At 34.2% G+C, this 12,480-nt stretch overlaps 1 protein-coding gene across 1 annotated transcript; it reads left to right on the top strand.

Annotated features, from left to right (window-relative positions):
• Positions 1–3,983: 3,983 nt before the first annotated feature.
• LOC145605055 (inositol phosphorylceramide glucuronosyltransferase 1-like) lies at positions 3,984–11,748 on the top strand. Its single transcript, XM_081661069.1, has 10 exons — positions 3,984–4,640; positions 5,276–5,396; positions 5,527–5,712; positions 7,731–7,894; positions 8,108–8,215; positions 8,580–8,717; positions 8,796–8,933; positions 9,094–9,370; positions 9,458–9,581; positions 11,354–11,748. Exons 1-10 carry the CDS (start codon positions 4,386–4,388, stop codon positions 11,487–11,489), a joined length of 1,647 nt encoding a protein of 548 aa, XP_081517195.1. The 5' UTR covers positions 3,984–4,385; the 3' UTR covers positions 11,490–11,748.
• Positions 11,749–12,480: the final 732 nt, after the last annotated feature.

The raw sequence follows: 12,480 nt of genomic DNA, 5'->3' as shown, positions 1-12,480 counted from the left end.
AAGACTCAGTAACGTACTACTCTAGCAGCGTAACATCATTTCAATTCATTTTAGTTAATAAAACAGGGAGAGCAGAATATATTAAAACAGGTGATAAAACAACATTTCAGTAAGCCTTCGTTCATAACCTTTTTAATAAATCATTATAATCAATATACATATAACAGGGGTAGGACGTCTCCTACTAACAGGGGGAGCCAGTGCTCCATACATATCAGGGGGAGCCAGTGCTCCTAACAGGGGGAGCTAGTGCTCCATAACAGGAATGGGACAGTGCCCTCAGGGGAGCTATTGCTCAATCATATCAGATTATATTTATATTTTCTTATAATTAATAGAAATCAAGAAATTTCCAGTCATTCAGAATGCTTTTATAAAATAGTATAACATCCTTATAAAATATTTACAGTGTATCATAAAACTCATCATTACAGTATCCTTGTGATTCCTCAGAAAAAATCATATATTTCAAGGAAAGATTTCAGACAAATCATAGTTATAATCCCGCAAATCATAAAATATATTAAATACATAAATCACTTTCAGTTCAATCGTAACATCATACTTTAATAAACGTATTTCGAAGGGAATTGCGGGTACTAGCAATAGCCGTTACCTGGATTTACAGTCTGACAACCTTCCTGTTAGCCTTTATTCTATCGTTCTAACTGAGCTCCGAGGTCCGATTCCTCTTAAAAATATAAATTATTGCATTAGTAGGGAAAATTATTAAAATTATAAACTCTTTAATTAATTTAGTATGAAAACAATATTAAACTCATCTTTAGAAATAAATGTTACGTAACTTTTTGAGAACTTTTTGATAAAAGTAGTTGTATCATAATTCCTTCAAAAAGCTAGTAAACAAGTATATTTAATTAAATCAAATCCTTTTACAAAACATAAATTATAAAGTGTCCCTTACTTTGGGTGTATAAATAAACAAGTTTAAGAGCTTGATTTCATAAGACCAATCTTTAACTTGGCAAGAACAGAGCACGCATCACCCAAAATGAAAGAAATGGATGGGTGGTTTTGGGCAGTACAGGGGAGGCAGCGCACACGAGGGGGCGGCGACGGTTGACCGATGATGATAGAGGTCAGGCGGTAGTAGGAGAAGAGGGGTGACAGTAATTGCGGTATTTCTTTAACGGTTGGAAAGTAGTATGTTTGTTGCTAAGACTTGCAAGAGGAGGAGGAAGAAAATAGAATTAACTAAGTCACTTGATAACTATAATTTGATTCTAATAGGAATTGGATGAAACAAAATTGGTCTTATCCCAAGTCATTTCTTAACCGTGAAGGTGGTAATTGAAGAGGTAGAATTTGTCTTCTTATTGCATTAAGAAAAGGATGATAAGATCAAATTGCTATTATGATAATTATGGGGTTATGAGCAATCAATTGCATAAAGAAGCAAAATTAGACTTTGTACCATCTATTTCTTAACCGTGAGGAGAATAGAGAAGCAAGAGGTGGGTTTTGTCTCTTATGATAAGTAAGGGCATTTTGGTCATTTTATTTTCTCGGGTAAAAATACATATTTTGATACAAATCTTTAAACATTTTACTGACCGGAAATAAGCTGTAAAATAATAATTTACTTTCCTTAAAATTAGCTTCCGAAATAATATAATATTAAAATAAAATTCAAGATTAAAACATTGTTCTTGTTAAAACAGAGACAAAACTTTAATTAAGCTAATAAAATAAATATTAGCGTATAATAAATCAGGTTTTAAAATCTCGGGTATTACAATGAAAGCATATGGCATGTTATGCCAAATCTGCCATCCCTAACCATTTTCATCTCTATGAACTTTTTTTTTTTTAATGGAATAGGGAGAGGTGATTTCATTAAATAATAATAGTCATTCGGCACTTACAATCATCCCTTAAGAGAACTAAATTCTCAATACAAGAATTAAATACCCCTAAACTAATGTCATCGCTTCTGAACTGCTTCTTGATAATTTAGATGTCTTTGCATCGTTTTTGACGGAGCTCCATTGATGTATAGTCGCAAAAGAGATATAACTTGATTGATCATCAAGATCTGCAAATTTGTCAGACGAATCTTCTAAATCTGCACCCCTATACCAACAGACGCGCAATTCCACAAATTTACAAAACGAATCTTCTAAATTTGTATCCCTGCACACACCAAAACCAAACAAACAAACAATACAAAACCCTACATGGAGGGACTAACAAAACCCTACATAGAGGGACTGACAAAACCCTACATGGAGGGACCGACTATAATCACCATACTGATGATGATCTTTATTGGCCAAAAACATTAAATTAAAGAAGAATTTGGGGCTTACCATCAATAAAAATCAATGGCAGCCCCTAAGTTTTAATATGGTGGCTAGGTTTGAAGAGTGAGAACTTTCATCTCTATGACCTACATGAGGAGGAGATATACCAAAAATAAAAAAAATAAAAAATTAAACATTACATGAAATTTCATCCCTAAATCACATAATCTGAGATGGGGAGATACCACAAACCTACCACTTTAATCACCTAAAGTGAGAAAGCGATACCACAACTCTATCATTTAAACTTTTTTTTTTTTTTTTTTTTTTTTTTTTTTTTTGTAATACTTATTACATACCTCGCTCTTAAATATAAATATTACAACGCATGTTATATACTTCTTTTGGAATAATTTTTACGCCTAAAAAACAAAAATGCCTCTATACTAGTAGGTAAAATCAAATTCTTGGGATTAATAAACTAGAACACAGTTTCTTGTTTCGTTACTAAAATAATCACATTAATTTAATATGTGTGCTCTTTTCCTAACATAACAACTTTTGTGTATGTTCTAAAATAACATTGGTAGTTCTATTATTCTTCACCTATGAGGATATAGAGTGGGCAACTCAAGGACTATTTACATGCTCGCCCATCGATGATAAATAACTCCAGTAATTTTTCAATTGTGATTTTCGAGTTTATCTCATTGCCCATTATTCTAAAGTTGAATAAATAAATCCTAATTGTCTAGCCTAGAGGTTATATATGTTTTTTCCACATATTTTAGCCAAAAGTTCTGGTTTCTTTATTCAATCTAAAATAGTATAGGGTAAATTTACAGGATCGAACTAAAACAGAAAATGAAGCAAGCATTGTGATTTGAATTTTCACAATATACTTCGTACTTCTTATGTGAATTACGTGGAAAGTGGTGTTTGTTTGTAGGGATTATAAGTGGGATAGGGATTAATAATCCCTTGTTTGTTTCATGGGAATTGTTGTATCCATATGAAAGGGATAGGGATAAAAAAATACAGTAGAGTTATCCCTCTTTTTTTATAACAAGGGGGGGCAAGTACAAGGTGTAGGGATTAATATTGAAAAGTAAAAAAGACAATTTTACCCTGAATGAGAGGGAAGGAAGAGGAGAGAGGAGAAATGTTAGTTAGGACAGTCAAGTAAGTTTACTACTTATCCCAACTAGATGAAACCCGTGTGATGCACGGTTTGTTTGATTTTTTATTTTTTTTATTTTTATTTTTTTTTATTTTTGAGCTAAAATTTGTTATATATTTAGATAAAATTCCTAATATTAAAAGATAATATTTAATATTTAATTAATTTAAACTTAAAAATCTCATTCGCCAATTTTACTTACGTGGCATTTGAATTATTTAATTCTAAAAGAAATTAATAATCTCTTATTTAATTGGCTAATACTAAGATTTATAATCCTACATGGCTCTCTAAAAACTCGGGGAAAAACTCCCCTTTATATATATATTAGATTTAATTCCCAAATCATACCAAACAATGGAAAACATAATTTTTTATCCTTATTACACCTATTAATTCCCTATCTTTATCCTACCTTCTTATCCTCATTATCACTATCCCCGTTGCAAAACACCCCGCAAAAGTCATAATGGCACTAGAAAAAGAAAAAAAAAAAGATGGTGTATACTAGAGGTGTCAATTCGGGTGTTCGAATCGAGTTCGATGAGGTTGGGTCGGATCAAGTGTCCATATGATTCAAAATTTAAATTGGATATTTTGTGTCATGCTAAATTTTTGAGTCCATGTAAATTGAAATTTGAATTAGATATGTTACGGGTCAGTTTGGAATTGGTTGGTTGGATCAATATAAGTTTTTTTTTTTTTTTTTTTTTTTAAAAAAAATTTTTTTTAACAATATTCTTAAAATATACCAGAGTCCATACCCCATACAACTATTTGCGATCGAACTATCGAAGTACGCTAATCCTAATCTCAAGTACACCAAGTTAGATTCAAATCTTAGACTTTTGAAATTTCATCAGTCAATTTCCCATCTTTGACTGATATTTCTTTCCTTAAATCGAAACCCCACCTGAATTCACCCAAATTGCTAGACAATTATGGTGAATTTCAGGATTTTGAATCATGGGTTTTCCTTAATTTTTTGTTTTATATTATTACAATCTTCAATTTGGTGTATAGATGCTAAAAAGTCCCAATCTACTGATGAAGCGTATGTAACGTTGTTGTATGGAGATGAATTCGTTTTGGGTGTCAGAGTTTTGGGCAAATCAATTCGAGACACTGGCTCTAAGAAAGATATGGTGGTTTTGGTTTCTGATGGTGTTTCTGATTATGCCAAAACCCTCCTTGAGGTATATTTTTATTTTTTATTGAGCTGAAAAGGGCAGTAATGTAGACGAGATTTGATTCGGTTTCCGGGGACTATAGTGTACAACAATGATTAATTGATTGTTACATGATTAAATGTGTTATGTCATATGATTTTTGTGATTGATTTGATCAAATGTCTGCTTATTTTGTTTTGTATTTGTTTTGATGTAATAAGTTCAACAGTGTTTTGTTCGGTGTAATGAGAACAATGGCTTTGTATGTATGGTAGGATACTAGGATGAATGAATTGAAGTTAATTTTTCATGATTAGGGCTACTTTCTAGTGATTCAAGTTTGAATTTTAGCTGTGTATGTATGGCAGGATGAATAATTGAAGTTGATTTTCATGTGTAAGAGCTAGAATGTTGTTTAGGGCTACTTCCTACTGAATTAAGTTTGAATCTTTAACATGGAGACATGGAGTTGGAGAAGCCATTTATGATTTTCGATTTGTTGAATTATCTATCAGCTTTATGTGGGTGTTATTGTTTTCTTGGATTATGGTTCAAGCAGCTTGCTTTGTATTGTGCTGCTGACTGCTGTGTTGCATTACACATTAGCATCATTTGATGGTGAATTAGCTAAGAAGGTTATAAATGTAACTTGTTGTGGACAGGCAGATGGCTGGATTGTAGAGAAGATATCTTTGCTGGAGAATCCCAATCGTGTTCGACCGACAAGATTTTGGGGTGTTTACACAAAGCTTAAGATATTTAACATGACAAATTACAAAAAGGGTAACTTGATTTCTGAGATATCATACTCTTGATCATCCAGTTCTGTTTATGGTTTTCCATTACTATGCAGATGCTTGTTCTGTGTCGGTTTCTTGATTGCTGACTAGACAAACTTGTGTGTGTTGTGCAGTTGTGTATCTTGATGCAGATACAATCGTGATCAAGAGCATCGATGAGCTTTTTAGATGTGGGAAGTTTTGTGCTAACTTGAAGCATTCTGAAAGACTGAATTCTGGCGTCTTGGTTGTCGAACCATCTAAAACTCTTTTTAGCGACATGCTCCAGAAAGTTAGTACCTTGCCTTCTTACACTGGAGGTAATAGCTCTTCCTGTAATCTTTTAGTATTTTAAGCATGTTTCAGAAGTTTCTGCTTATGCCTTATGGTCTTATGGACCTGATTTGGTCTAGATTTTGGCTTTATAGTGGTCTCAACTCCAGCAGGCAACTTGAAGGCTATTGTTGATTTATCTGCAGTTATCTTTGGAAAGATTAACTAGACACTCATTTACATTTTGTAGCAAAAAGAACTTCTAGTATATGTTTCATAGATAAGATGAGGACATAGTTACATACATAGAAAAATTGAAAGATTTAAGAGTTGAATGTATTAAAAAATACTTGGGTGTGTGATTGGGAAATATTTCAATGTTTAACTAAGTCAATTCTCATTCAAATTACAAGTAATAATCTGTATTAAATTGAGAGGAAACATAACAAATAGGTTCTGTGTATTACTTATAAGCTAAAACACAACAAATAGGTTCTGTGCATTACTTATATTACTTTGCCTAGAACATAATCAAAGTTACACTAGGATTTAATTATTAGCGTCCTTTTCTACTACACCTTCACAAACTCTGAAGTTATAGAAAAATGACAAAATACAGGCTCAGACCCACATTTTTTTTCACTAAATACTTCACACTTTGGGTTTTACCACAGTGCTGGTTTTTCAATATTATCAATGTATCTAAGATGTTTTGGTAATATTAGTATCAGAATGCGATACACTACCTTCTAGATTTTTACTTTTAGCTAAGTAGTGATATACTATATGTTTATTCTTTGGCTACTTGACACTTGTAGTAATAGTGTTTCAAAATATGCACAAACTTTGGTCTCATATGTCAAATGATAGGGTTTTTTTATTTTATTTTTTTATTTTTATTATTTGGAATATGGTGTAGAATATTGTGAGCTATATGTGTAGATGTAAGAGGTTTGCACCACCAAATGAAATAAAACAATTGGCTATGAGTAGATTCTTTACTTCCTATTCTGGACTGTGTATTGTTGGTTGCAGATACCTCTTTTAATGAAATAAAAGGGACCCTTTTTCCTATACATCTTCAGGCCTTAATTATTCCCTTCTTTCAAAGGTTTGCTTTGCTAAGTAGCTCGATTTCTGCCTTGTGTATAATTTTTTAATCTACAACAACGCTGCTTCAACAAGTCCAATTAGCTCACACATAAATCCACAGAAGTCAAACATCATGAATTTATAAAGCTCGATATTTTCTATAGATTTACTTTTGTGCATATTAACCTCATTTATAAAAAAATAAAACAAAGGTGTTTGTTTAAGATATGAATCTGGCAAGCTAACTTTATTTATCTTCTCCTATATAAGCAACCTCCCGTGTCCTATAGAAACATTTACGGACTGCTCGGTAGCCGGTAATGGGAATGTATTTAAAGTGTAATTAAGTATGGAGAACAACCTATAATCTCCATGGGAATACAATCTCATCCCCTAAGCATGTGTTTTCTTCATTCAATTACTATCCATTACCCCTATAGATGGGATTGGAAATTTATTGAAAAAATAGAAAACTTGGGGGTTAATCTTGAGTGATCATGTAAATGAACATGGATAATCTTTCAGAATTTACATATAAGTTCAATTCCATTTCCATTGTTTATAACTGGTAACCAAGCGGGGCGTTAATCTTTTTTGAGGAGTTACATTGGAAGTACATAATTTCTTAAGAAAGAAAGTCAGTCAACCAAATAATGTTACCACCTCCCCCCCCCCCCCCCCCCCTCTTGTGTGCTGACTTGGTTTGGAGGTTATGTTGAATTTTTTCCAGTGATATAGCACAAAACTGTAGGCGGTGATGCTGTATACACTTTGCAATTTTTCATTCTTAAAAGTGTTTTGTTGTTTGTCACAACTCTGACTTACATGGTTAAATTCATGTCATTAGATTATTGTTTTCTGCAATCCTTGGATGTTTATTCCTTTCCCTCCATTGATATGTAAGCTTTACCATTCCACTGGTCACTTATAGTTTGCAGTTATTTATTCCTTTCACTTCCACTGTTTATCTTAGGGGATCAAGGGTTTCTGAATTCATATTATGCTGGATTTGCCGATGCACGTTTATTTGATCCTAATCTATCAGCTGAAGAGTTGAAGTCTAGACCTGTTCCTGAAATGGAGCGTCTGTCTACTCTCTATAATGCTGATGTTGGTTTGTACATGCTTGCTAACAAGGTATTCATATTCTCTAGTAAGATATCAAATGTACTGGTCTTGCTTCTTATTTATTTTTGTCTACGTTCTTGGCTAAATGTTGATTGGCATCCCCCCTAACATGGGGTCACCAGTAGCATTGAGGTTTTTGCTTATCTTGGCTGAAAGTATACGCTTTGATTCACATTATTTATGCTATTAGAGGATTCTGACCTATTTGCATTGCATACGCAGTGGATGGTAGATGAGAAAGAACTTCGTGTTATTCATTATACTCTCGGTCCCCTGAAACCATGGGATTGGTGGACAGCTTGGCTGGTGAAACCTGTTGATCTCTGGCAGGTATTTGCATACCTTTGTTTTCCCCTTATCTCCACTATATATGTCTTTTTCTCACTGTAGTCCATAGTACATACTCCATACGCAACGATGCAGTCTGTTATAATGTGCATAATCCTATTCTTCCTCCTCCCCACGCCATTTGTTGTTATCACCTGTCTTTATTTCTTGACCTCTTGATCTCTTGTTCATTCCTGCCTTCTAATCATATGAAGGAAGGGCCTAGTAAGGAAGGACCTGATAGCTTCTTGTATTTAATTTTAGAATGATTTATGTAGTCAATTTCACCGAGTGGATCTTAACTCAATTGGTTTGTGTTTTTGTGGAGCCTATTTCAACAAGTTGAATTTAATGCATAGCTTTGCAGGACATTAGGCAGAGGGTTGAGGAATCACTACCTGGAACTGGGGGAGGAAGAAACCCTCAAGATGAATTTTTGGTCAAAGCTCTTTTTCTGCTTCCTTTCATTGGTCTCATATTCCTGTACTACCGCTCTTTACTTCAGGTATGACTGGATCAACGTGATATTATAGAACAAAATTGAAAATATCATTGGAATGATATAAACTAAATTGTGTTGTAGGCCTTCGAGTTCTTTGGTTCACTTTGTAGGCCTTCATTCTGGGACCGTATGAGACACCTCGCTGTCAGATTAAGAACAGGTGCTGTTCATCCATTTGCGGCAGTCTCTTCTTCATCTGCCATGAATTCTAAGCAACAGGTCTGTCTCTCCTTATTGTTTGCATTTAGATTTTCAGGCCTTGATAAGTTGCCATTAGGATGAAATAGTGGAAGATATGAGCTGTATTGAATTGCATCGATGCTAAGTCGCTTTCTTTCTCTAATTTATGTCATACATCTTTTCTTTGATGTTTAAGCAGCTCTACAGTGGTTTGCTACCTTGGTTTCTTGGAGGAATGTCAATCTCTGTGTGTCTTCTAGCTGTGGTTATCTCTCTTGGACTGGCTCTTCTAATTGTACCACGACAAGTGCTTCCCTGGACCGGATTGCTACTTATGTATCAATGGACTTTTACAATTTTCATCTTACTCTTTGGAGGTTATTTACGGCTTATTTATCAGTGGGGAAAAGTCAACGCTGTCCAAGCAGGCTTATATTCTTCTGATCCTGAATCTTTGGATTATGATTATGGAAAAGGTATGTAGTCACTGCTTAATTTCTACCGTTTCCGTTTTCCTGAATGGCAGTTGGTTCTCATGGTTTTCTGGCTCTCGCTTGTCTTAGGTCATCAGCGACAGGTGTTTTCTTATGATGCCGCAGTGCTGTATTATGGATTGGGAATGGCTTTTCTAGCAATTGCAGTACCATCATTGCCTTATCTTTTTGGAATTACTGCTTTGTTTGTGAGGTATGTTGCGTATCAGAAGTTATGTTGTGAGCATTGATCTTGAAGAAGTTTCTTTGAAGAGTTTGAATATGTTCATGATTTTATTATCTAATTTCCATATCTTTATATGTTGATAAATTTTAGCAATTATAGAATTTTGATTCAGATACTTCTTTCGATCTATGGATTATGTCTTAGATAGCTGGACAGCAAGAGGCCTATAATTGTTGAAATATCCCATGCGTACTAATAGTGCCAATCTAAACACCCTTCTCTTTGCTTTATAATGTGTATCCAGGGGTTTGAACATTTGCTTTTGGTAGAGATGCTTTACCTTTTAGCCTTTTAGGACTGAGTCCTAGATGCAAGGGCATATAAATGTTTTCAGTTCAGAACTTGGGTATTAGAAATTTTAGTATTCTTGAACAATGCTTAAGCTGTAAGATCATAAGCATCTCATTGAACTATTTAAGGTCACCTTTAGAATATCATATATTCTTCTCTCATTAGGCATTGTGCAAAGAAAATTATGTCGTCCTTAAATTGTATATTGCTAGATTTGCAACTCCTACTTAGGAGGCTGAATGAATTAGATCATTTTATCATGCTAAATTAACTGTAAGAGACCCAAAAAGCTAAGAGGGCTACATGGAAGGCTTTGTTTTCTACAAGTCTCTTGAGCTGTAAATGTTGGTCAAATATCAGTCCATTGGAGCCCATGTGAGCATAAGATATTGTGGTTATTGGATGTATTTCTCTTTATTCTTTCTTAATTTTTACCTGTGTATAATGGGGTTATGGGGTATGTTGAAGCTGCAGACTTTACTACTTTGATTGCCTTCTTATCTTTTTAGCAGGTTCTCTGGTTTCTTTTGCATTTTTTTGTACCCTTAGAATGAATTATTTGGGTAGTAGCCAATAATAACAGTGATCCTGTAAATTAGGGGTGTCCAATGTTATGTTTGGTCCTAGGTGTATCTAATTAAGATAATGAAAGCAATAGCTGAATTTGTTAGAATTTCCTCTATCGAATCACTTTGTTATCTGTTAGGGGAAGGTATGGTGGTTGTCATATAATGCGTTTGCCAGTTGGCATTTCCACATTGGTTGTCTTATACATTTATACCACCAAAGAATCACCCTCCCATGTCAACAACCCAAAAGTTTAGTACTTAAACAGTTCCAGACCTATGCCCAAATTGCTCATTCATGCCAATTATATGCTGCCAGTCAACTTGAAGGTGTGCGTGAGTTTGAAAATATGGAATTTTGTGTGTGTAGTTGTGTACTGCTAGAAGAACGATAATTGTCACATGAAGGATTAAATAATTTTCTCATCTATATGACTTATTCATACATATGCAGGTTTTCTTTCCCCAATTTGCAATAAAAAAATACAGTAATATATAGTACAAATTAAAGAAGAAAAAAAAGAATTTGAGGAAGCCTGCCAGCATTTTAACTACCTCATACTCTACCTGCTGGATTCCACACCTGGTCCTCTGGTCCTGTTGTTCCTGTGTTAAGTTCATACCTTTGAACTGTGCAGCAGTAAATTTGAGTCTTTGATATTTTACAGTTTACTATTTCCGTTACCTTAACATGGAATTCTATGAGCAATTGAGCATGGTGATGAATAAACTGGAAATTTGCAACTTGTGACTTGTGAGGTTGCAAGCATATAAGCATCATAACCTTGTTGAAAATTCTGTAATTGGGCATGCCGATTCCTTTTGACATTAGATTCAGATGCAATTTTCTGCATTTCTAACAGATGCTTTCTTCCTCTGCAGACTAGGTTTGATGGTTGTAGGAGGCATAGTTTTGGCTGCTTTCATGGCTTATGCATCTGAACACCTCGCTATTCAATCCTATTTGAAAGGGCTTGAAGACCGAGAAACGTCAGGGTCTAGGCACACATGTTGGTAATATCAATTCGATTAATTTTTTTTCCTCTTGTAACTTAACAATTTTGATTGTTCCCACACTATTTAATCTGTGTGTAGAATATATGAGGGAGGGAGAGTTTAGTACGCCCCCCTGCTTAACTTGTGTGTTGTTGTAATCTAGTAGTTTCAGGCAAAATGATTACAAACTGTAGATATCTGCTTTTTTTTCGGTTTTCAGATGTACATGACTCAGGTGCTAGAATTTCTGAGCAACTCTTATCAATGTTAGTTGTATCTTCCATATTTTCGAAATTGTTTAAGGGAATTTGGTGGTTTATAGCCTGTAAATTGCATGGCTTTAGTTTGTCTCCTGATTCAGTGCAATATGATATGGTGTCTGGCAGTGTAGCAAATCCTACATTATTTGTAACTTAAAAATTTCAGTACAAAACTACTAATTTACATTTTACACATAGTGCTGCAAAATTCGTAGGCATAATCCCAGATTTCATCAGTCTTAAAACGACCACTACCCTGTTAGTCTCTTGTGCATATCATGGCATTATATCGACTGAGTAACTGATAAACCATTAGTCTCTTGCATATATCATAGCATCATCATGTACAGATTTAACATAGCTTCATGCGCTCTCACTGATGAATTTGTTAGTCTCTTGCATTTATCATAGCATCATATACTGATTTAGCATAGGTTAAATTCATGCCCTCTCCTTACTCGTATCTTAACTACTCGTATATACGAAGCGCTGTAGTATATTTCACCAACAGTTTATACTACGTTTTCCCCGCAGTTCATCAATAAAAGTATCGTCCATAATAAGGTTTTACTTGTTCTTCATTTGGGCTCCACCGGGTGTATAATAGACTTGTTCTACAATGATTGAATCTGCACTCTTGCTCATCTCTATAGATCAGATACCCTGAATTTCAAACACTAGTTTGAGTTTTAATCATTTGAAAATTAGGAAAAAGAAATCAATCATTACTTCCAACTTTCTGAATTATAGGGA

This window comes from Chenopodium album, chromosome 22 (genome assembly GCF_948465745.1).
Source record: "Chenopodium album chromosome 22, dcCheAlbu1.1, whole genome shotgun sequence".
NCBI lineage: Eukaryota > Viridiplantae > Streptophyta > Magnoliopsida > Caryophyllales > Amaranthaceae > Chenopodium > Chenopodium album.
The sequence above is the reverse complement of the archived record's forward strand: the minus strand, read 5'-3'. Positions and strand labels throughout refer to the sequence as shown.